The sequence below is a fragment of the Chenopodium quinoa genome, unplaced genomic scaffold (genome assembly GCF_001683475.1).
Source record: "Chenopodium quinoa cultivar QQ74 unplaced genomic scaffold, ASM168347v1, whole genome shotgun sequence".
In the NCBI taxonomy this organism is placed as follows: domain Eukaryota; kingdom Viridiplantae; phylum Streptophyta; class Magnoliopsida; order Caryophyllales; family Amaranthaceae; genus Chenopodium; species Chenopodium quinoa.
In genome coordinates, this window is record NW_018743689.1 from 1,517,674 (window position 1) to 1,544,616 (window position 26,943).

The 26,943-nt window shown below is 38.1% G+C and overlaps 1 protein-coding gene and 1 long non-coding RNA gene across 4 annotated transcripts; both read right to left on the reverse strand.

Moving 5' to 3' along the window:
- Positions 1-14,048: 14,048 nt before the first annotated feature.
- LOC110683664 lies at positions 14,049-16,285 on the reverse strand. 2 transcript variants are annotated; one of them, XR_002503648.1, is made up of 4 exons: positions 15,885-16,285; positions 14,973-15,040; positions 14,495-14,877; positions 14,049-14,394 (listed from the first exon to the last, which is right to left on the reverse strand). It is a non-coding gene; the product is annotated as an uncharacterized LOC110683664 (long non-coding RNA). The 2 variants fall into 2 exon arrangements; XR_002503647.1 differs by having other exon boundaries at positions 15,840-16,285.
- A 4,257-nt stretch (positions 16,286-20,542) lies between these two features.
- LOC110683657 lies at positions 20,543-23,548 on the reverse strand. 2 transcript variants are annotated; one of them, XR_002503645.1, is made up of 7 exons: positions 23,363-23,548; positions 22,641-22,701; positions 22,494-22,550; positions 22,336-22,413; positions 21,353-22,042; positions 20,920-21,263; positions 20,543-20,823 (listed from the first exon to the last, which is right to left on the reverse strand). XR_002503645.1 is itself a non-coding variant. In XM_021860049.1 (6 exons), the coding sequence occupies exons 2-6, from the start codon at positions 22,683-22,685 to the stop codon at positions 21,114-21,116; spliced, it is 1,020 nt and encodes a 339-aa protein (XP_021715741.1). In that variant the 5' UTR covers positions 22,686-22,701; positions 23,363-23,548; the 3' UTR covers positions 20,868-21,113. The 2 variants fall into 2 exon arrangements, 1 of the variants encoding a protein (XP_021715741.1); XM_021860049.1 differs by lacking the exon at positions 20,543-20,823 and having other exon boundaries at positions 20,868-21,263.
- Positions 23,549-26,943: the final 3,395 nt, after the last annotated feature.

A 26,943-nucleotide genomic window follows, 5' to 3' on the forward strand; every position in this document is an offset into this window, starting at 1 on the left:
TTTAGTTTATTTCCTTACCAAATGGCAGAGTACACATAACTAGTTTCTAGACCATGAAGCCATGAAAATTTATTCAATGGTCGGTTGTGTACTATCTCTCTCCTAACTCTCTAAAATCACAAAATTAGCCTAAATAATGTTGGTGAAAAAAGCACTACTTAATCTAACTTATCCAGCAGAAGGTTTATCCCAATATCTCTAAGAAATCATATACTCTTTAAAGATTGCCTAGCATTCTCAAAAGGCTCAGTTGAATGTCTATCCTAAGAACACAAACCCAATGAACACCAGCCAAAATCTCTATATATAAGCTAAAGAATTAAACCAAGACAATAAACTCACAAACGAACAAAAGATGAAAGATATATAATGACAGATCTGTAAATTAAAATTAAACCGTTTTCCTCTTTGAATATAACACATGTAAAACTAACAGAATTTCCCGTCACACCAGAAAGATAACCACTATATACATTAACTCTCATCTAACCCAACTCCCAACTAACAAATACTTCACCAGTAGACATGTAACAAACAACCATTCAACCCAAAGTAACAGACAGTAAGTTCATTCAAGCCATTCATCACACACCTTGAGAGCACGTAATTACAAGACAAACAAACATCGTAACGAAATTCAAGCTGCAAATGTACTCATCTTGTCGCAAACATCAACAATCCGGCTGAGTTCGTTAACAAATGCATCTTCATCTTTCAAAAATGTCTTCTTTAATTCAATAGATGTCCCTCCTAAGTGCACACCTTCCCTCTCCCTGCCTACACACCTGCCCCCTGCTAGCACACTACCTCATTACCTGCCTGCTAACTGCTTCCTATCCTGCAAACTGCCTCATCCCTTATTGCACAACTATCCCCTCCCCTTGTTGCACAACTGCTCCCTCCCCTCGTTGCACACACTATTCCTCTCTCTGCCCGCCCTCTTCCCTGCACACCTATCCTTGCCAACACGCCCCTCCCCTGCTTGCAAACTTCCCCACTTCCCTATCTGCAAACTGCTCGCCTCCCTACACACTGCCCCCTCCATGCTACATACCTTCCCCCCTTCTTGCACACTACCCCCTGCCCCCTTCTCTGCCACATACCTTCCCCCCTCCCTTCTAAACACTTGACATAGCAACAAGTCATCCAAAGTCATCCGATAAAAACTTTGGCCTAAATTATTATGTGGAAAGAAAAAAAATCTACTTCAATTACAAATTAAACTTAGATAAAACGAATTTTCTTAGAGCATAATAGAATGAATACCCATAAAGTCTAAGGAATGATTTGATAATCGATTGACATAGAATCTTTTTCATAATAAAATTGTTTTCATCAATTTTTTAGCCAAATAAACTAAGTAGCAGCACAAGCAAACAATTATCAGAGTCTTCCAAAAAAAAAAACTAATTATCAAAAGAATGAACAGATAGGTGCCGCGTTAGTCTCGCACTGAAGGTAAGAACCCTTTTTTATCCCCGCTTGAGCTGGGGTGGCCTTTACGGGTGAAATCCCATTCTCAACAAACGTCATCTTTAGACGGCCGACAACAAATAGGTGCCGCGTTAGTCTCGCACTCATCACGTATTGATTGTGGTGCAGATCAATCTCCCCGCTGGCCAGACGTCCAAAAGCATGCCAAGGCCATGCTGGAAGCCGTCTGAAAGATGGATAAGGACAAAATCCCTGGGAAAGAGACGTTCAATCTTGAATGCATTCTATCCCTTCTGGCTGAGGTAAGAAACTTGTCAATTCAATTTTGTTGTATCCAAGTGTTTTATCCCGCCTGCAATACTTATACCGCCTGACTTTTTGCAGGCCATGCTGCGGGTAGACGGTCTCAAACGTCCTTATTCCCACAAACGGGAAGAGGTAAAAAGGGCCAAGAAGTTCGCCATATACGCTGATAATATTGCTTTACACTCGACTATCGTATATGAACTTGAAACTAAAGCAATAATTATGACACAGGCGTCTAGAATTCAGGAGCTGGAGTCAGGTCTAAAGACAGCCAATCAGCGGGCGACGGATGCTGAGACGGCTAAGAAGGAGGCGGAGGAGGCCCAAAGGAAGGCGGACGAGAGCGCCAAAAAGGCTGGTGAGGCGCTCAAGAAGGCCCAGACGGACCTTGGCACACTTAAAGGTGTTTCCGAAGAGAACACCAAACTAAAGACCAAGGTTCAGAGGCTGGAGAAGGAGGCTTCTCAGGCTCAGATAAACTTTGCAGCAACCCTGGAGACGGAGCAAAACGCCTTGTTATTAAGAGTGACGCTGACAATGACGCCCGGATGAAGATCGCCTGGGCTGCCCTGTACCCGGACGTGGATTATGGCATCTGGGCACTGGCTCACAGGTACGCCGAGGACGTGGTGTACTTAAGGGAACAAGGTGAGCTAGATCCTGCCTCTTTCGAAGCCTGGGTCTACTCCAGCAACGAGCCGCCTGCGCCTGAGCTTCCTGGTCCTGGTGAAGCACAGGAGATACCCTCAGATGATGAGGAGAAGGAAGACCAGGAGGCACCGTCTGCAGGCCAGAAGTGACCATTCAGCGGCAGTGTGCCAATTTCTGCTTTTTTATTTTTTCTTTTATTCAGCGGCTGTATGCCAAAACTTGCTTTTTCCGGCCTGCGTGCCGAGTATCCTTGTATTTACCGGCTGTGGAGCCGTGTTAATTAACAATTTCTTTCTTCCGGACGGGGTCCGGTTAACATTTTAATCCACTACAACCGTTTCGTTGGGTGAACTTTATTAAATGCACCGACTGAGTCGGTTTTGATCATTTTGCATCTGAATTTTTATTTTGTGCAAATTTTAATTTTTCATTTTTTTCTAACTTATCAAAAGCATGCGGCGATTTTTCATTTTTTCCTAACTAATCAATAGTCCGGCTGTCCTTGCCCCTGGACGGCTGTGTGGTTAGTTTCAAGTGGAGTTGGTTGATTGACTTGAAAACGTCTGATGCTGTAAAGAGCATGATATGTTTGCAAGTCAATCAATCACAATAGTGATTACCCCAATCCAAGTGCACAGCCGTACACCGACAGGCGTTCCAGTCACTACACATACGGCGTTTGTCCGTCTATGTAGAGATTTCATAGCCATTGAACAACTCTTTTGCCCCAATTGGGGTGGGAAGTGCAATTTTAGAATAGATAACCTAAGTGAAAACTTCAGCCGGTGACCGACTGATGCCCCATGGCATCCGGTATTTAGCAACTTGATCATTCTTCACAGGTCATTTTGGTCAGACAGCTATGAGTTGACCAATTAGGTCGTTCAATCTTTTCCGTCTGCATGGGTACGTAGAACCGACAAATAGTCTGTTCTCTGCGACGATTGCACCCGGAGGGGTGTCGCCGGACGCCTTTGTCCATGTTGGGACAGGCGATTTTATAAAATGAGCAACTATCCGGCCATTTTAGCCTCTGGTCTTGTTTGGGACCGGTTGTATAGCCACTAAACGTTTTTGTGCTTAGTTTTTAGTCAAAGTATTGAATTTACACTAAGTATCGAACTCAGTTTTTTAAGCAAACGAGTCTGTTTGGGTATTACCCAGACGGACAAGCAAATATTTTATCATACTAAGTATGAAACTTAGTTAGATAAATGGAGAATCCGTCTGAGTATTACCCAGGAGGATAGTCAAGCAGTTGAATAAACAAAGTATCAAACTTAAATAAACAAGAGATCCAAGTATTACCCAGGCGGTCAAATAAATGTAACCTTCACTAAGTATCGAACTTAGTTTGGTAAATGGGGAATCCGCCTGGATATTACCCGGATGGATAATCAAACGATAACTCAATTTTGCAAACAAAGTCTGAATCTTCATTAATTGACTCACTGTTTACAAAAAGTTTACATTCTCAGAAGTAGTACTTTTTTAGATTGTCTACATTCCAAGTTCTAGGCAGGCGCCTGCCTTCTGGAGATTCCAGGCGGTAGGTGTCGTCCCTTACTTCTTCATAGATCTGGTAGGGGCCTTCCCAATTTGGGGTTAGCTTTCCTAGCTCATTGGCCCTACCGGTTGCCTTCATTTTTCGTAACACTAAGTCGTCAACTTTCAAAGGACGCTTGTGTACTTTTTTGTTGTAGGCTCTCGTCATTCTCAGACGGTAAATCTCATGACGCAAGGCGGCATTGCCCCTGCGTTCTGGGAGTGAATCCAATGCCAGGCGCATTGCTTCCCAGTTTGCCTCTTCATCATATAGCATAACTCTAAGAGTCGGCTCGTAATGTTCGATGGCCAAGACGGCTTCAGCACCGTAAACCATGAGAAATGGGGTTTCACCGGTTGCCCCCTTTGCTGTTGTCCGGATGGCCCATAGGATACGGATTAACTCTTCTGCCCATAAGCCACCGGCTCTTTCTATTTTCTTCTTAATGCCGTCTGAGATGAGTTTATTGAAGGCTTCAACTTGGCCGTTTGCTTGGGGCTGGCCAACGGATGCAAAATAGCTTGAGATCCCCTGATCTCCCAACCAAGTTTTTAGCTGAGGCGTCTCGAACTGAGGACCATTATCAAACACCATAGACATAGGTACCCCATACTGGGTGATAATGTTTTTCCAGATGAAGGAAATCACGTCTGAGGTTTTGATGTTTTTAACCGCCTCAGCTTCTACCCACTTGGTGAAATAATCCACAGGCACTAAGATGTAGCGCTTTCCGCCTGGAGCAGGCGTGTAAGGACCTAGAATGTCCATGCCCCATTTTGCAAACGGGATTGGGCTGTGGATGGCCGTCAGATCAGTAGCCGGACGGTGAATGAGTTTACCAAATTTTTGGCACTTAACACATTTATTTACCAACTCCTTGGCGTCTGCCTCAAGAGTGGGCCAAAAATAGTGTCGTCTGGCTCTTACGGCTAGGGCCTTGCCGCCTATGTGAGAGGCGCAGAATCCTGAGTGCAAGTCCTCGAGAACTTTTTTCCCCTTTTCTAGGGTGACACACTTCAACAAAGGCTTCAGAAACCCCGCCTTGAAGAGTTCTCCATTTTTCAACTCAAATCTTGCACCTCGCTTTTTCAGGACGGCTGCTTCCTATGGCGAATCAGGAAGTGTGTCGTCTGAGAGATAGGCCCAGATGCCATCCATCCAGGTAGAGCTTCGGTCCAGAATTCCAACGAGATCCTCATAGATGCTTCTCTTTTCAAGAACTTCCCAGAAGACTAACCGAGGCGTATCATGGCAGGCGGAAGATGCCAGCTTTAACAATGCATCCGCCTGGTTGTTTTCCGACCTAGGCACCTGATTCAGCCGGAATTCCTCAAGTGCCTTGGTCTCTTCTTTGACTGCCTGAAGATATTTAATCATAGCCGGATGAGTAGCCTCGTAGCTTCCCTCATACTGGCTAACAACCAATTTTCATGGCCCCTGCCGCCTTACACATGCGAATGCCGGCTAGCAGGGCTTCATATTCCGCCTCATTATTAGAGGCCTGAAATTTGAAGCGTAGTGCATACTCAAATCTGTCCCCTTCAGCAGACTCGTAGATTACGCCTGCACCACAGCCGTTCTTTGTAGAGCTCCCGTCTACATACACTTTCCAAACCTGATCAAGATTATCCAGAGCCACCGGACGGGTCATTTCAACAATGAAGTCGGCAAACGCCTGACCTTTCACTGCCTTTCTTGGTTCGTAAGTGATTTCAAGACTTTGCATTTCAATAGCCCATTTCAACATTCTCCCGGATGAGTCCAAGGTAGACATTGGCCGCTTGAGTGGCTGGTCGGTGTAAATCACTACCGGATGTGCCAGAAAGTAGGGCTTCAATTTTTTGAAAGTCATATACAGAGCAAGGCCAAATTTTTCAACCATGGGATACCGGAGTTCAGCATTTTTAAGAACATGGCTAATGAAGTTAACCGGGAGCTGCACGCCGTCTCGCTTAGCAAGGAGAACGGCACTGAGGGCATGATCTGAGACGGCTAAGTACATGTACAACGTCTCCCTAGGTAAAGGACTGACCAACCTAGGTAGAGAATTTAAGTGCTCTTTCAACCTCTGGAATGCCGTCTCAGCATCATCCCCCCATTCAAATCTGGTCTTCTTCCTGATTTCTTTGAAGAAGTAGAGGCACTTGTCGCCTGACCCGCTGAGGAACCTCCCCTGGGCGGCCAAACAGCCGGTGAGTCTCTGCACTTCCTTGACAGAATGGGGTGACTTCATGTCTATCACCGCCTGTATCTTTTCAGGGTTAGCCTCTATCCCCCATTGATCAATCAGGAATCCGAGAAACTTCCCAGACTCAACACCAAAGACGCATTTCTTAGGATTTAACATAACCTTATGCCGCCTGAGGGTGGTGAACGTTTCTCGGAGATCAGCAAGGTGATCCGTCTGGAGCTTTGATTTGACTATCATATCATCAATGTACGCCTCCACATTCCTCCCAATCTGATTAATGAAGACCGTATTAATCATCCGTTGGAAAGTGGCAGGCGCATTTTTCAAGCCAAACGGCATCACCGTATAACAGAATAACCCCTGATCAGTGACGAAGGTCGTCTTCTCTTGATCTTTCTTCCACAGGGGTATCTGATGGAAGCCGGAGTAGGCATCCATGAAGCTCATCAAGGCATGACCGGCTGTAGAATCGACCAGACTGTCGATCTTTGGAAGCGGGTAACTGTCCTTTGGACACGCCTTGTTGAGGTTTGTGTAATCAACACACATGCGCCAGGTCCCATTTGGTTTCTTAACAAGGACCACATTGGCCACTCAGTCGGGAAAATTACAAGGCTGGATGAACCTGGCGTCTAGCAGCTTTTTGACTTCGGCAGCTGCCGCCTGACTTCTTTCCTCACCGTGGTTTCTTTTCTTTTGCCGGATGGGCTTCTTTTTAGGATCCACGGCGAGCTTGTGGACAGCAAGATCCGGGCTGACGCCTGGCATCTCTTCCACTTCAAAGGCAAAAATGTCTTTGAATTCCTTCAGCAGAAGGTGCAAGTCTGCACCCAAAGTAGCATGAGCGACCGTCCCAACCTTTACAGTACGTTCCGGATGGCTGTCATCCAGAACGAGATCAATGCTTTCACCAGCCGGTTGGGGACGGAGCTCATCTGACCGTTCACCGGTCAGTGATTGCTATTTTTTCTCCTTTTTCACCTCCACCAGCAGAGGTGCCTTTTTTTCTTTCCGGCTACTGGTGGGGCAGGTGCTGGATCGGCATCCTTGACATTGTCAAGGTCAATTGATTCCTGATCGTCTGGGGCCACAGTGCTCCTGACGGCTGAGAGATAGCACTCCCGGGCCGTCTTCTGATCCCCATTCAAGGAACCAACAGAGCCGTCATCCTTCTCATATTTGATGAGTATCATAGACGGGATGATTACTGCCTTGGCTACGTTGAGGGTTGGCCGGCCAAGGATAATGTTGTAGGCAGTCAACTCCTCAACGACCAAGAATTTGACGACAATATGTCGTCCCTGGCCTTTCTCTCCCAGCCGGATGGGCAAGTCAATTCTTCCGGCTGGGTAGACCATCCCACCCCCAAAACCAACCAAGGGATGGGTGACCGGATGCATGCTGCTGACATTGTATTTCAGCTTTTGCAGGCACCGGAGGCTGATGATGTCAGATGAGCTGTCGGTGTCAATAAGGATCCGTCCAACCAGCTGGTTGGCAACCTTACATTCAATGACAACCGGGTCATCATGCGGACGGCGGACGCTACCCCTATCCTTTTCAGTAATCAAGACGTCTAGGAAGGAGGTGCTTGCAGACGCCTGCTCGTCATCATCCTTGTCCATCTTTTGAAGATGGCTCTTGGTGCCCCGGATGGTAGGGCCACCATAGGAAAACCCGCCTGCTATTGTGTAGACCGGCTCCTTGTCGGTATCCGAGCTACTAGCAGGCTGGGGGGTAGTCTTAGAAGACTGACCCTTGTTTTTTTTTTTTGCCCCGGCTGGGGACTTAGAAATGTAGGACTTCAACAGCCCTTTGTCAGCCAGACGGTCCAACGCCCGTTGAAGACTGAAGCAGTCGTTGGTACCATGGCTGACCTCCTCATGGAACTAACAGAATTTATTTTTGTTCCGTGACTGGACAGAACTCTTCATAGGATTCGGCTTCTCAATGGACAGCCGGTCCTTTACCTACATGAGGATGGAGTTGCAGTCTTTGTTAAAGTCGTACTTGGGGACGTACGGTTTAAATTCTTTCTTTTTCTTCTGGGACGGTTGGTCAGAGTCATTAACCGCCCAGATTTCTTTTCTTTTCTTGCTCTCTTCTTTATTTTTGGCCGGCTGAGCAGACCGGCTGTCTTTCGGTTTGTCGGACTTCTTAGAGTCTGTCTGGCTACCAGGCGAGCTGAGGTCGGTAGCCTGGATGTAGCTTTCCGCCTCCCTAAGGGCCGCCTGTAAGGTGAAAGCCTCTTTTCTGACTAGGTCGAACTTGAAGGTCGACCCGTCTCTCAGACCCTTGAAGAAGTCTGTAAAAGCTACCTCGTCAGACAGTCCTTGAATCTGAATTCTGATCAGATTTAACCGCCTGACATATGAGCGCAGCCCTTTTCTCTCTCCCTGCTTAACAGGCTCAAATCAAGGCTTGTTTTCTTAGCAGGGATGTTTATTGAGAAGTTGGAAGCAAACAGGAAGGCGAGCTTCCTGAAACTATCGATAGACCCAGCCGACAAGTTACCAAACCACTGTTGGGCAATGCCTTTCAGTGTAGCCGGAAGCACCGACACCAAGTGGCATCATCCAACCCCTGCAGATACATGAGGTTGGTGTAAGCCATGAGGTGGTCTTCCGGATTGGTGGTACTGTCATAGGTACCAACCAACACATTCTTAACCTTGGTCGGCTGAGCCGCCTCGGTTATCTCCCGGGTGAACGCAGAAAGCTGTTCACCCAGGCGTAGCAGACGAAGTTGCCAGTCCAATGGATGGACATTTGGATATGCCGCCTGACCTCCAAAGAGGGTCGGCTGCATAAAGTGAGGGGGATACTGTCCGTAAGCCTGAGTAGGCACATACGGTACAGCTCCAATCATGTGAGGGCCAGAATGGACGGTATTACCGCCCGTCTGACTCTCATGCAAGGAAGATGCATTCCCGGCAGAGGTGTTGTTGAAGCTGTCTGGAAAGTTCGACGTTGAAGCCGACTCAGACAACGACTGGTTTCTCTTCCGATTAATGATCTCCCGGGCATCAAGAGTTGATTTTTTACTTCTCACCGGCTGTTGAGTCCGGCGAGTGTTATTGGTATTCTTCCCAGGAAGGAGAATTCTTGACCAATCAATGGTCCCGGCTGCCTTCTCCTTTGGATGAGGAGTGGGCTGCCGGTTTCTGACTGACTTCCCCTTCTCTGGAGGAGTCTTCTTCGCCGACTGACCTTTACTTGGGTCAGCCCGGCTTTTGGTGATCAGCTCTTTAATTTCACCCTTGAAACTTGTCATGAATCTCATGAGTTCATCTCGGGTGACAGGGGCTGATCCAGCTGCCGCTTGGGTTTCCCCTTCCAGCTTCCCAGAGGATCGACTCCGACCCGCCTGGGAGGCACCCCGCTCCAGAGTCTCTCTGGGCCGGATGCGCTTGATTCTGAGAGAGTCGTCTTCGGCTGTAAAGGTTTCAACCTGAGGATCTTCATCCTCCTGGTCTGTAAAAACTTCTGAGTCATCGCCCAGACGGTTAGGGGGTGGTACAGACTCTTGAACCATCCTCGAGGTACTCTCCCCACAAACGGCGCCAAATGTTTTGGGTGTTTTTGTCCCTTGGGAGAGTTACAACACAAAGACTGGTCCGGGGTGAGTTGTACCTGCAAAACAAACGGAGACACCAGATGGGTGGTGCTCCGCCTCCGACGCACAAGTTAGAAACTTGAAGGGAGAAAAAAGGTACGGAAATTTAGGTAGGGATCTGCTCGGATTCCAAGCTCAGGATGTCTCTATCAAAGAGTAAATGTGTAATAAATGATCAAAACGAGTCCCCAAAAAGAGGGTCATCTCCCTATTTATAGGGTCTTTGGGATTTGTGCCCCTGATTAGGTCACTATACCCTAATCAGTGGTGGGTTGCGCCGCTTTGCGGCTTTCTCAGGATTTGGGCCTGAAGGCCGCCCTTTTTCCCCTTATTTTCTAGAGCAACACGTGTCAAGCAGAGATTGGTCCACTTTGGGCCATCCTAAGGATGACACGTGTCGTCCTCTGATTGGACCACGTGGCGGGGTAAAATTACCCTAAACACCTACAAACTTGGAAGGTGTTAGTGAAAGCCCCAACACACATTCTTATCGATGTATCATCTAATTCGAAAATTGGACATGATAGGTTGATATTAGGTTTAGGATCTAGCAAGTGCATTGCGGGTTTCATTAATTCGGGGTTGAAAGTAGACGGAGGTAAGGAGCCTAGGCACCATATCAAAAAAACTTCAAATTCATGTTTAATTGGATGGGTGTCATGAATATTAGGAAAATGAGCTAATTTTGGGGATGCATCAAACCCAATCTCACGCATGAACAAGGAGTTGAATAGGTCGTTATCAGTGTGGGTAGGGTGGATAAGAGCTGCTATTGTTTCAATTGTGAGCTCGGCCAAAATGTCGCCATCGTCATCTACAAACAAATAGTCGTATTGTGTGAAGTCTAACTCAGGTATAGAATTTTTTGGAGGTTCAAAGAACAACAGTGAAGGAGTTTGGCATTTCGTAATTGCACGACGAGGCATCGTGGGATTGAGGGGAAGATGTAACAAAAGTTTTTTTTTAAAAGGAACAAAGAATGGAATTCAGTAAACATGTTGGATTTCATTATCTATCAGCTGGACTTATATAGTAACACAAGCTTGAAAAAAGTCTTAGTGCCATTTAATAGGTTGTTGACATGAAATTCAGGTGTACGATTGGTTACATGTTTGGTAGTTATCACAATAATCGAGGTTGTTACAATATGAAGGCCAAAAATAGGTTGAAAATACCTCCACCATGAGACAAACAAAGTAAAATAATTTTCATATAGTCGACATAGATAATAAATCTCTTGTTAAACAATTACAATATGAATACTTAGAATTTTACCACACTATTAAAATTTATCAAGTTGGATAAAATAGAATCTTATTGACATTAACAACATAATCTGAAAATTATATTTCAGTAATAATTGGGTTATGAACTTTGTTTTTAATCCTCAAAATTTAATAGTACTTTTATATTGTCAAAACACAAACCTTAGATAATGGAGATTTATAATGTATTTTTATATTGTCAAAACACATACCATCCAAATTTTGTAGAATGCCACAAGATCATTACTCATTTTATGCATGTGAATTTAGGGAAAAATATAATAATTTATATACTATCTTTAATGGTAGAATGAAGCAAATAAGAAGGATATGTGGTTGATTCGTTGAAATAATAGAGGGGCACTTTATGACAAATTAGAAATTGGTGATTAATTTTAACCAACTAAATATCTAATGAGCAGTACAACTTTTACTAATAATAGTAATGTACAAAGATTTTACTCAAGAGTCGACACTAGGTTTTGTGCAAGTAAAAGATCTCCTATAACAAGTTTGTAACCACATGTCACATGACTCACAAAGACACAACTTATCCACCCTTTAGTAATAATAAAATCCGTTTTGTTTAGCTTATTTACAAAAAAAAAAAAAAAAAAAATAGAATATAAATCAAATACTACCTTCTTCGTATATATTTATTTTTTACAAGTAATAATTTTTTACACTTTCTATTTTCTAAAACAACACTGACAACATCTCATTGTTTTATTACAACAGTCTAGATAATATTCTAGAGATGTCTTTATCTAAATAAATCAAAATTTCCGTTTTTCATCCCACAAAATAATTGTTTTTTTTTCACAACCTTTCATATTTAACAATATGTTAAAATCAAACGTATGATGAAGGTATTAAGGATCATGAATATTGCTTTGATCTTTTAATAAATGATGTAACGTTCATTTATTTATATAAAAAAAATTAAAAAATAAAAACTTAACAGTGTAGGTGATTATGTCAATACTTCTTTAAAAAGAATAGGGTTAGAAATATGGAAGAAAGGGTAGTTACACGCAAAAAAGTAACGCAGACTATGCCTATTGAGTATTGATGATTACTTTAGATATTTTAGAGTGAAAATCTGGACCTTTTATCAATTGATTATATATATACCTGTGAATTTGTGATATTTCTAAAATCTTTTCTTTTATGTGTCTGAAAATCTTTTCATTTTATACAAAACGTCTGCTTTTGTCCGTAAAAAAAATATAAGAAGTTTATAATAAGTTAATAATTTATTAGTGTTTTGTTAAAAATGCAGCATGTTCGAGTGATCGAGTGAACAGGACTTGTAACCGGCAAAAAAGAAAGATGAATTATTCGTCCTTATAAAATGACACATAACCAGGTATAGAAGTCTGTTTCTGTATTATTTAGACATAATTTCTTTCATTTAGTTGTGAAAGGAAAGGAGGAATACCGAATACATGGTTCTCAAGGACTCATGGTTGTAATATAAACTAAGTAATCGCATAAGTAGGAGCTAAGTATTATGTATACTCTCTCCTTTTTTATTTATTTTTTCTTTTTTAAAATTAATAATATTTATTTTAGCTTGTATCTTTATTACCGGCAATATTTCCTTTTTTGTAATATTTTTATCTCTATTATTTTCCCAAATTGGAAAAATTTGGAAGTTCGGGGCTTACCTAAGGTCAAATACAATTAGTCGGTAGTTATAATTTAGAATAAATGAAAATGAGGTATAAAACCTATGTTAAGTAATTAAATAATGTCCAAAAATTACGTGTTTAAATAATGTATACTAAACTTATTCATACAAGCTAAGAGATACGAAATACAAGTATAATACATGACCTTTTTCTTATAGGGAAAATATGTATTTCATGTTGTATAATTACCATAGCATTATCTAATACACTAAAAACATAATTGTTGATAAAATTTCAAAATGAATTTTTAAGTATTGAAGTGATGATTTATACAAGCAATTAATTGATGAATAGCTAACATGGATGGTGTATTGGTGTCTCACAGGTGGTCCCCCGAGTAGAGGACAAAGCAGGTGATAAGAACACTACAAACTGATGTGAAGTAGTGCGCATTCGATGAAGAATTCCAAGCATTATAATTGACCAACTTTCTCAACAACAACAACAAGATGCGCAACTTATAACTTCCTGTAGCATTTACTACTATTAGGATTTTTCTCGAATTTTTTTTTTTAATTTTTTATTTGGGTTGTGTTGTGTTTATCTCCTCATTTGAGTCAGCAATAAAGTTAAGTATAATATTACTTACTTAAGTATTACGTGTTAAAAAACAAAGTGCATAATTTATAATAAGTGACCTTTCTTATCTTTGTTAAGTCCTATTTTTGAAGGGTACTTTAGTTAAGTCTAAGAATGGTTTTTTTGAAGGGTACATTTGTTAAATCAAAGATTCTTTTTTTTTAAAGAGAAGATTGCATAATTATATGTTAGGAGTCATTAGGAAAATCATGGTATAATTTGTAGTTAAGTACTTGGTGATTATTGTTGTTTCCTTAATCTTAGGAGATAATAAATTGATGGTTGGAATATTTATATGTACATATCTTTCACATTATTGTGTCTTTGTCCATATACCGTAAGATTGAAATGTATTTGTTTAAACATACAAAATATTTGTGTCTTTAAATATATATTTATATTTTTAAAAAAAAAATATACTAAAGACATACAATGAGTTGACACGTGCATGTCTATAGACTAATAATTAAGTGATAAATTTCCAAATAATTTCATTTCAGTTTAATAAAATTGAAAGGTTATCATTAAACCTTTCAATGGTACACATTAGTCATTGTAAATTAAACACTACAATCGGAAATGATCAAGGCCACAAATATAGTCCAATACATCACAAGATACCATCAAGATCACTCATCAAAGTTGATCATTAATTTTAAACATCATAGTCAAATATACTACTAAAATTCTAAAATACTTCTACTACAATACTACTACTAGAAGAAGTCAGAAACTTTAATACTAATAACATATTAAGTTCAGGATGGTACACCAAAACACTATTACTTAATAGCCGAAATATTGTTTGATAACACACAAAATGTGGTTAAAAACACCAAGGAGATGCATAAGGATGGTCAGTCAAGTAAAGCGTAAACTTAAAACATGTGGATCCATTTGAACCAACTCAACCAAAACCTTCTCACCGAGTTTAACACCTTCGGCGTCCATGAATTCTTTGACTCCTCTCTTGATGCTGCAAGCTACAATGCTGCCTTTGCAATCATAATAAATATGCATTGTTGCATCATAGGTCGAAGACAATACCAACTTAACTTCACATGGGTCTTCGAGGTCTCCAAAATGTGCTCGAGCAAAGGGAGTCGGAACGTTCTAAGTCATACAAATTAAAACGATATAAAAATGATATACACCGTAAGTCAAACAATAAATTGCAACGCAGCCACAAGTAATTGAAAAACGATTTACTTACAATTGTCGGTTTGTCAATGTAGCCTTTAGTGAAATGGAACATGAAGGAGGGGGTTTGGTTCACTTCTACCCCTTGAACGCTTGGTTTTTCAGCTGTTAACTCAATTTCATCACGCCAGATCCTTACCTTATACACCAATTCCTCCAAATCCTCTACTGACAGCAGAATAGTGTCTCCCAATTTCAAGTTTTTTGAGCTTACAAAGTCCCCCATCCGTCACTTAAATAAGTTTCCACCAGACCATCACCCCAGGTAATATCTTTCAAATGCACAATGTATGTGTTTGGGTCACTTCCAACTTGAAGGTGGAATTTTGCTTCACGTTGATCATTCGACCTGGAACAAATTTCTTTAACCCGACGACTCATACGCATTGGAAGAGGCTGGATAGGAAAAAAAAAACCTTTAATAACATTGTTGAGCATGGTAGTTTTTTTATAAACTACATGAAAACAATAATATTTCATTATAGACTCACCACATTTCGTAAGCGTCGACGAGTGTCGATTGTGAACTCAAATCTCCTAATTGACATTCTTCTTCAACCTAATCAACGTAGATCCCAAAACTACAAATTAGTTTATTAACAACGGTAGGGTATACTAAGTAGACTGACAGAATCTAGTTGAATAGATTATATAACACATAAAGACAGATGTGTATGTCCAATTAAAGATCTACATTTGGTAAATATGATAAAATAACTCATCCACATTTCAAGGACCACCTAGAAATACTCAAATAAAGATTCACCACACAATACGAGTGTTTGACATAACAAAAATAGAAAATCAACCATATATCCTCTTAGTGGACTTAACTTTTAATCATAATCTACAAGTATGCTATAAATCAACCAAAAATTGAATTATCTAACACATTTTTTCATAATGGTTAAGCACAAAAGGGAAAATTGGGAACACCAACTCTACTAGAACAAAAAATGTAATAATTTTCAGATGCTTTATCAACGAACATACATATACTAATACAAACAAATCCATCAAAACTCACTAAAACTACCCCAAATTGTACAAAAGTCGAACAATCTTTGGAGTATAGTATCATATTCTCAAATTCAAGCCCAATTTTGAACATCTCCAAACCGTATTCCATATTTTGCGCAATAAACATGTCATAATCGTCAAAACTAAAATTATACTTACAAAATGTAACCAATTTACCTCATTCATACATGGTTTTATGTAATTACTTGAGCAAATTAACTACAAATCAGATCGCATAAATCGTATGTTGCATGTACTAAGAAAAGCAAAACAAGATAGCTACGGAAATGAGGAACTCAATGAAAGAAAACAAAGAATCAAGAGGGAGAGAATGTTACTTGAACAAAGGATGAAGGTGAGCAAGTTTTTGCTTGGAGTCTTACCTCTTGCCGCCGAATGAGGAAGGAGAGAGAGTGAGAATGAGATAAAGAATGGAAATGGGTTAGGGTTTCAAGGGATATGGACCTTTTGGGGAAAACAAATTATAAAAAAAAAATCAGAAAAAAGTTACAAATTTTTAGTGAAGGTAAGGGATAGGATTCGAACCCTACACCCTGCTGCAAATAGTGAATAGGGACGTGGAGAATGTTGACATTTGAGGAATTATTAAAGTTACCAAAGTTTTAGTTTACATAATGGGGATTAACTTTGACTAAAAAATATATATTTATATTTGTAAAAAAAAAATGTAACATAAACTATAAACAAATTCGTATGTACAATACTTGTTATACATCCACTATATAGGTTGACTAGATACAACAAATGATACCCTTAAAAGTAAATAAACATTACCCTAACGTGCATAAAAGTAATTCAATAAAAATGAAAATTATTAGTAAAGAGTGACATCTTAAATGACTAAAAATCAAGTATTAGTGATTAAGTCTAATTAAATTGCCATTATAAAACTTCTTATTGTCTATTTATATAAAAAATGTATTAATTTTAATGTGTTAAACGATTTTGGATACTTCTAGCAACCCCAACGATTGTAGCTAGGGTGTTGCTTGAAATTTCATTAATTACGAACCTACTTGTTTGCCCGTTAGACCACGAGTACGCTATTAGTTTGGCTAACCAAATTAGCTTTGCCAAGCCACTTATCTTGAGAATTAGAGTGGACAAAATATATTGTTCAGGGGCATATTTATTAACCGCAATCCTTGTTTTTTTTATATTGCAATTACTACTAACCTAATAGCTAGTCATTGAAGCATATGGTAGTTAAATTGATGATTTGATTAAAACCGTAGGTTCAATGACAAGCTATTTGTTAAAATATCTATCTAGTGAGGTGCTATTAGTTATTAGTTATGGAATTAACTAACCTTGTTGACTTGAGGAAAATGTCGGAAAAAATGTCAATTACGAGGTTTAAGTGAATAATAAATATCTTAATATTAAACAACTCGACCAGTTTTGTACTGTGTGTGTAGATACTTAATCAATAATCAGATTCCATAACTATAAACTAACATACACAACATCAATGATACTACTCATATGCTAGTGTGTCCCAAACAATAGACTCTATTATTTTTTTTATAGTGATTTATTTATCACTTATTTTATACGGTGTATATATATGAAAACAACAACAAAAATAATAAAAAAAAAAATTAGAATTTAGATGTTATTGACTGAAATGATTAATTTTCTATTTCATTGATAACCAATACTTAATAAACAATGTGTTTTGGACACATTTCCAAACAATAATTACAGATGCAATGACATTTGATTATTAGTTGTTTAAATTACAAAGATATAATAAGAAATAAGTTGTTATTGGAATTTTTATTACAATAGTATTATTTGAGGTTGGTTGGTTTTGAACGAAATAATAGGGTCAGGTCATCTTCAAATCAATAGTACAGAGGTTTATACATATTCACTTTAACGGACTAAAGGGTCTATTCTTTTGAGGTTATGTGAAGAGCGGAGGATACTACACAAGATCATATGAATTGACTATTAAGATTATTATTATTAATAATGTTATTCACTGCAGGTTAGGGCAGAGTTGAGCGAGGCATAGCAAATAGAAGCGGACCAGAACATTTAGAAACTGAACAGAGCATAGCAGATCACCTTTAAATAACCGGTCTAATCGGTGTTTATATGATTATACTGCATTTAAAAAAATTGATTTTTAAGTTAAACCCTATTTTTCAAAAATAATAATTATTTTAACACTTATGGCAAGGAACCAAATCTAATTTCATAAAGAATGGTTTAAAAGTGTACTTTTTCAATCTTTGGATAATTCTATGGAACTGACAAATACTAATGACATAAAGATGAATGTCTTAGAGCATTTATGATAATAAGACAAGTGTCCCCTTTCTCCTTTAACGAGGCTACCAAACTTTTGTCTTTAGAATTTTTTTTTTTTGTTTTTACTTTATATAACTTTTTTTTTCCCTTTAAAACAAACGACTTGTATTATTATTATTATTATTATTATTATTATTATTATTATTATTATTATTATTATTATTATTATTTATTATTATTATTATTATTATTATTATTTTTATTATTTTTTTCTCAATACCATACAAAGTTATACAACTTATAGAAAAATAGTGGGAAGTCGAGATACAATCTGGGCCCCCACTCCTCTAGTTATAGAAAAGCCGATCCTAGTCAAGATATGGGCTACATCACACGCTTCAGTATCATGAGTCTTCGAGAACTTCTGGATTCACTTAAACAATGCAACGACCCCCTTTTCTAACTCCCCAACAGAAGAGAAAGAAAAAGGAAGGAACCCACATGCGATTGCTATACAACTGGATACGTACTTGACCCGCTTCCATTATCATGAGTCTTCGAGAACTTCTGAATTCGCGCAACAACCTCATTTTGTAACTCCCCAACAGAAGAGAAACAGAAATAAAAGAAGGAAGTAACTCCCCGTCCAGGAACAAAGCCAGAAAGCCCCATACTATGTCCCGTTCCCAAAGAGTTACTCGTTTTTCCCATAAATATTCAATGTTTTACAGATTTCAAATTAAGGATATTTATTTTCGGAGTACGTTGTGTTATGGATAATAACGCACTATGTATTTCATATTTTATCTCCTTTCATGATTGGTCATTATGGAAATCAAAATGTGGAAAAGTATTGAATATCTATAAAACAAGCCTTGCTAAATTCTAATCTATCTCCCTTAACCATAAGAATTTCATTCTTTTTAATTTGATATCTTGAAAACCATTTCTTTTATTCTTTCCTCTTGTACCACCCACCATTCTATTCTTATATTTTTTCCTTATCCTACCCCCTTACATACAACTACACTAACAACTTAAGAATTTTTAGTAATTGCCATGCACTAATTTTTCAGTTAATGATTCTACTCTAAAAGATCTTGAATACGAATCTCATCGAACACATTCTTTATTATTTAAAAATCATATATTGTTATCACCTCTCCGTATATGCATTGTATAATTCAAAGTTACATTTTCAACACATATACTCGCTCCGTGCCCTTTTGATAGTCCCTTATGTATAAATTTTAGTCCCAAAATGTACAACCCATTTTGTTTGCTTCCAATAAACATTTATTTTGAATATCTAATTATCAACACATGAACTCCATAACAATATCGAATGGCCCTTCAATCATACAAGGTGATTTGGGAATCAAGTGTAAATGGACACGATTATTTTATACAATTTTTTATTTACCTATCTTATACCTCCAGTAGTGTCAACATGCTTGTAAAACTTGCACCCATAAGGTATGGGTCATCCCTATTATATGTGGATCCAAAAATGGCTGGGCCAAGTACACCAAGTAAACTATTAGGCCCATTCTCACCTTGTTTGGTTTAATTGTACATTTCTTGGGAGGTATAAACATCCAACTTGTTGTATATTTATGGCCCATTTAATTGATTGGGTCCACCCAATTTCACATTTTGTCCTAAGTCAAATTTAAAGTTAGTTTACCACAACCTACTATCCAAAACAACTTTGTAAAGTATAAGCCTATCAATACTAATCATTGGAGATTTATCAACACGTGAATTACAACTTTTTCTTAACCGTATTTAAATACTAATAATAAAAAGAACACCCGTTACATATTTTACAAAAACGCCACAATGATCATGTACGAGTGTCACAAAATTATTCGGGTTGGTTAAGATATATTGTCCATAATCCGTTTTGTGCCCGACAAATGGGGCCCACTTCCAAATCTTTATCGTTCAAATCAGTGGCGGATCTTGAAAATTTTTCCAAGGGGGGCCAAATTACCTTAATATTATTAATTATACAAATACATTAAAACAAATATAGTAAAGTATATTATCACCTTAATATTTATTACTTATTATACAAATACCATAAAAATAAAATAATCACTAATATAATTCTATTTCAATTAGAAATTAACCTTTGAAACTACTTTCATAACTCTTAACTTCAAAGGGTGGATAGATAAAAGTATTATTTGTTATGAGATTTATGAGTAATAAATAAAAATCAAAATATTAGTTAGTTCATTAGCTAAGACTAAAAGTCTGGACAACAAAAAAAATTGAAGAGATCTAATAATTCAAGGCATTGAAATTTTGGACAAATATAATGCTTAAATAGAATAACAAAAAGAGATAACTAAAAGGGAAATGTTGTAATTTTGTGTAATGCAAATAGCTACAACAGTAGTAACGTGTGGTTCTTTTGCTGTGGAATTTGTGCAAAAAAGATAAAGTGAAAAAGTCATATACTGTAGTATGACATATACTCCTAGTAAGCTTGGACGTTTGGTACCAACTTCTTTGGGTGACTTTTGGGCTTTTACTGGACATTGAATATAGAAACAAATTTGGGCCAAATATTGAGGGGGGGCCAAGCCCTTGTCCGCCCCTTCAAAGGTCCGCCCCTGGTTTAAATGCTTACTAGAAATATGTACAGTTTACCAAATCCAGAATAAGTTGATTACTTGAGCCCAAGATAGGTTTTGTATTTGAATTCATGTTGCCTTGTATAATTACCTGTTTAGTTATTTGGTTAGGAACAACTGTGATGGAGATATTCCTTTATCTGATTACAAAATCTATCGAAAAACAAAATTTTCAATAACTACGAATCATTGTCGTGCGTTTGTAAGGCGTACAAATACCGTCACCTTTTGTAAAATACAATTAATTATTGTTACAGTTACACCACATGTTAACTTAAGCATAGCGATAACCAATATGTTTCTTTGTTACATTATTAGCATGTTCAACCTTGGTTCTTCCTTGACGACCAGAGCGCCTTTGCCTTTCAGTTTTAGACCCCATCACCTCGGAGACATCCTACAACACAACGATACAACCCAATGATGTATTAATGAAACATATGTGGCCAAATACAATTTCGCTTTCAGTACAAAGTGTAAATAAAAAACTCACTCTAAGCACAACATTCTCAACTGGTGCTTCAAAGTCCCTAGCAATCCTGTAATGACTCTCTCCGTAGGCAACATCAACCAAATGCACAAAAATCAAGTAACTCTAAGCAATACTATAAAAATTTCCGTTTCCCTTGTAAATATTCAACAACCCTCAAACATGTGTAGATGAATAATACGAAGTACAGTTGTTGATTAGAATCTAACCCCTAACCTCCCGTAGTCCCCATATCTTGTCCGGTCCGCCTTCGCTGCCATTGAGATTGCATGCTTGGTCCACACCTTTATCCTAGGGAACACATCCCATTGTAAAGAAGGCCCATTTAGCCTGTCGTGATAAAAAATCTGTAATAAAAACATCATCAATTCATAATCACAAAATCCTTCACTAATGTCAATTAACAAAAATTGATACATGTTTGCATCGTACTCACAACAGCAAATATCGCACATCCTCCACATCCACCAGCATATCCAGTTGCATAGAAACGCCGAGCAAAACTGGACACACTAGCCATCAATTTCTTCAACACCAAATCACTCCAATCATACTCCTTACAGTTCTTGACACAGCTAACAGCCGGTATTAAATCTGTGGCTAGCCGAGGTGATTGGGTTGGACACATTACCATATGCAGCAAAAGGATAAGAAATAGTGTCTTGAATTCCTCTTCCTCATCTTCACCAAAGTTTCCCTCTAATCTATCCATCATTTTACTAGTTACCGGAATACCGACAGATATATAAACACTTCCACATCCTCTACTAGATTTTGTTTTCCATGAACTCCCATATTGGAGTATCACCTTATGAACCTTCTCACGAACTTCATTGTTCATCATTTTAGAACTTGGCACGGACTTGTTACCACTGGGTGTACCTAATATCCATCTAACTTGATTCTTTGACAGCGGAAACTCATGTCCATCTGGAGCAATCAAGATCCTATTAAGTGGATCAATTCTAGTCATAATCCAATACGATAATTGTCTTGGTACATGCATGTCTGACACAAGATGAAGAATGCCTCCAAACGCCATCTCATTCACCCATCTAGTCCTTCTTTCATCAAATTTCTTACAAATACGCCCAAATGACTGAATACGGCAATTGATACTCGGTGGCTGAAAACATAAATCAAAACCCCCAACTCATCATTATGACCAACACACACAAACTATTGTTTAAGAAATTAAAACAACAGTTTGTTCCTAAATAGAACAAGTCAACAACTCCTTATTAAAAACTTGGGACTTGCATATAGTGTTGGACAAAGTGGATCATAATAGTTGAACAAGAAACCTGGAATTCAACTACAACTCATAGTTTTAGTCATTGATGTAACTGAAATTTATGTACCATCATATACCTCAATTTAAAGTAATATCAAGTGCAAATTCAATACTAGCGCACTTACTCTACAAATTGATCTGGAATGCTCCCTCAATACTTGTCCCTTTTCCTTAAAGACACCTCCCTTGCTCATGCTATTGTCCTACTTAATGCATTGCAAGAGATTAAATTAGCATTTTGAAATTGCCTATGTTAATATTATTCAATGCGGGTGAAACGAACCTTAAAGAGTGCAGGGTGTAGTTCTATTGTCTTTCCACAGCAATGCTCATTCCTAATCTGCACAAAAAGGAAATTCTTTGTGGATAAAATACTAAACTCTTACAACATTTGAGGGCATATAATAGATTCAGAGTCATTATACCATACATCATTGTTTTCCATTTCAACGACTTCCCACAATCGCTTCCTCATAAATTCAGTCTTGGAACTGCATATAGTGCATATAGAGTTATAGACGCCACAACATGTTTACTTGAAGATAAGATTTGTGAAGGTTCATGTTTTAGTCAATTCAAACTACTATATGTAATTAGCTTTAATTTCACAAATTCATACAGCATCATTACATTGAAACAACTACCAATTACACTTTGACTACAAGTTTAAAGAACAAGTACAACACAAGTATAATTATAATGAACTAGCGAAGCAAACATTTATGAGGAAACCCTAATCAACACACATCATATCCCAGATAGCCCACCCCTCACCCCCCCCACCACCGCCTAACCCCCCACCACACACACACACACATGATTCTAATTCCAATTCATTACAACCATTGAATAAGAGACACCTACACCATCCCTTTTATTTCAAACCATAATCACAACCTTTTAATTAAAATTTTAAACTCTAATTTTACCAAAATACACAAACGCTTGTTTTGTATAATTAAACAACACAACTTAATGTTTTTTCGGATTTCCGTTTCAACCCAATTGTTTTGTGTAAGTAAGCAAGCAACACACTTTAATCAATTTTCAAAATTTTTAATTCCATTTCAACACCAACTCTTGAATTTTATGTTTCCGCAACAATTTAACAAAGTCACACAAAAAAAAACTTAACCTAAAAATGCGACTTACATCGGATATTTGATACGGTCTGGCCGGTGCTTCGCACTCCGGTGTCGGTCGGTGAGCGCTATATCGGTGAAGTAGATCCAACTATATCTCCCTTGCACAAATCGCCACTCGATGCATTTATTCTCTTTTCCCTTTTGAATAGTGAGGATAAAGACGACGTTATGTTAACAGTGGTGACTGTGCGCGATGACCTGTTCATTGAATACACGTGAGCTAACACATCACTGCAAACCTGGAGTCCACGTATAATGGATATTACCTGTATACCCTTATGATGAACAAGGTTCGTTCATCATAAAGATGAATATGAATTTTGCGGTTTAAGAGCCTAATAAAAAACAAAAAAGAGCCTAATCAATTTTGAGATTTATGTGATATTTTTGTTTTTGGTTTCTTTAGCCGCCTAATCAGCAAACAGTAGGTGTAGGGTATAGTTTCAATCCTTTAAAATCCCACAAGCTCGAACCCCACTATGATCATACACTAAAGTACGGTGGCGTCCAAAAGGGAAGAAGATAGAGCAAAAGAGTCGCCAACAAGTTTTTAAGGAACTTGTAAACCGTTCACGAGGTGAAGATTACACCCCTTAACGATCCAAGAGATCGTCAACTCCATAAGGTCATGAACCAAAATAGGGTTCGTGGATGATGGTACAAATCCAACCTAAAAGAGATTGAACCTGCCCTAATAATAGGCCTCTACTTTATTCTGATCGTATTCATGTGCGCTTTCTGACTAACATACAATCAATAGGATTAACCCTAAACCTGTTTAATCTATGTTGGTTGAATTTAATGCACAAACAAACTATTATTGGCGATCACTTGAATTATAATCACAATTAACCCTAACAAGATTATTAATTATCTTATTAAGCGTGATTACAAGTACCAATTCCCTTTAACATGCAATAAAAGGTGATCAAGCAATAAAGAATAAAATAATATGCATATCAAGCAACATAATAAATAACATCATTAATAATAATAATATCAATCATAATTAATCATAATCATGTTAAAGCATAGCAAGATCCTAGGCATGATACTAACAAGATTAATAACAAACCCTAGCATGTCACTAAGCAATAAAAATCAAATCCTTAACCCTAACATGATACTAACATGAATTAATATTAGGAAGAACATAGGAAGCATCATAACAATCATATTTAATATTAAAAATATCCTAGACATGATACTAGGAATATCATAATAAAAATATAAACATGATTTCTACATTATAATATCGATTAATCAATTAAAAGTACTTACTTTGATGCTTCGTACCTCTTTCTAATAACAAAATACACACGTTAGTAACTTCAAGGAAAATAATAATCAAAGCAATTAAATTAAATAATTGAAAGAGAGATTTGGGACCAAACCCTCAGAAATTAAACCTTCCACGTCTAGGGCGAAGGCGACTTCGAATATGGCTAGGTGTTTCTAGATCTTGCGAATGCGGAATTTTGTATTTGAGAAAAGGCTAGTTTAGAAAGAGAGAGAGAGAGAGAGAGAGAATAATCAAGAAAATCTTGATGAGAGTTGGTGATTGAAAAAGGGGAGATATGATCTTTATTTATAGGAAAAAAGAGGGTCGAAGAATTAAGAAAAGAATCCAAATTCGAATCGAAATAAAACTCGTAGACATCAGTTTTTTCGGATTTTGTTTTTATCATATCGTTTGATCCAGGATTCGGAATAAGATGAATAAGATGTCGTTGGAAAGATCTTGAAGTCTACTTTCTAACCCAATTAGAATCAGATTAAAATATGTTGTAGAATAAAAGATATGAACGAAATAGTGAGATGGTGTCAGTTTTGGATAGAGTTTGATATCTTATTCATATATTTTCCGTTATAGCTCGGATTTAATATTATAATATATCATTGGAAAGATAATTTCAAGATCTATCCAACCATATAAAATTTGGATAAAAATATGAGGCACGAAAATAATATCTGACTGTCTTTGAACATGTTTAAATCCGAATAGAATTAGGACTTTTAAAAAAAGGAAAGTTTTATAAGAAAAGGAAAGTTTATATTTAAATCAAATTTCTTAATCTTATCTTTTCAAAAAATGATAATTAAGATATTTTAGAAACATATAGAATATTCTAATCAATCCTAATTATTTTAGGAATAGGATTAAACCTTTGGACCCTCCTCATGATCATTGGGTCGTAGGCAAAATCCGGTTTGGGCCCAGTTTAGTATTTTGGCCATAACTTCCTCATTATCCATCGGAATTGGGCTTATAATATATCGTTGGAAAGGTATTTTCAAGACCCATCCAACTACACCATTATTGGACCCTTATAATGGACCAAACTAAACTGGAATGGACGTTTTCATAAAATAGAGTGGGTTTTCGAAAACAGAAAGAAAGAATTTTAACAAAATCTAACCGCAACACTAGACTTTTCACACTTTCACCTCATTCGATTATGGTTTGACGTGAAAGGTATTCATCACTGGGTTTGGTTTTGGGGAGACACAAATGGGTGTCTACAGAAACCCCCACTTTGACTGAGTTTGGAGAAACGCATGTTTCGAAAACGAAAGTCAAAGTAGCAATAGGGACGGAGAATTATTCAGAACGTTCTGCGATCCTAAATCAATCTTGTAACGCCGATACCTGCAAAACTATTGTTAGTTAAACAGATAAAAGAGTTAAGGAACGCGTATCTTGCACCGTGGAGCACACGTCTCTGAAAGTAACCGATTGTTGTTGTACTGTTGTTTTGATGACCTCCATCAAGCTAGAGAATGCCATCCTGCTTGAAAACTGCTACGCTTGTAACTGCTTCCAAATTAGAAGATTGCTTCTCTTGAAACTATCCTCTCCGTAATGATAATATTCCACATCCTAGGGAACATCATCGAAGATTATTTCTCTTGAAAGAATCCTCATCCGCATTGATAACATTCCACGTCCAAGGGAATACTATCAAAGATTGCTTCTCTTGAAACAATCCTCAGATGTTTGTGACAACTCTCCATAATCTAGGGAACGCCACCTTGCTGTTTCGATGTTCACTCGTCTCTGAACAAAGAGCTTCTTTTTTATATGTTCACGCGTCTCTGAACGAAGAGCTTCTTTTTCCCGCTGTGATAGTCTTCAAAAAGATCACTGCTTCTTAATGTTTGCTATGCCAGTACGTCGGCTCTTTGCTTCTTTGTGAAACAGTATGTCGGTGCTTTTGCTGTGATGACAATCCTCTTTTCTTTGGGAATAGTTGCCAACACAACTCTTGTATGATGAATGACAATCCAATTTAGGGAAAGTTGTCAATGCCACGTAACAATCCATCCTTGGAAATGTTGCCACGATGAAGCGACAATCCGTATCTCAGAAAATTTGCCAAAATCCAATTTTGGGAAAAGTTGCCAATGCTTCGTAACAATCTTTCATAAGAACTTTGCTACGATCGACAATCCACATCTTGGAACATAACTCTTGAAAGCAATCCACCTTGGAAATTTGCCAACGCTGTGCGACAATCCTTTTGGGAAAATATTGCCACTATTGACAATCCGCGTCTTGGAACATTTGCAAAAAAGAGTCGACCGACA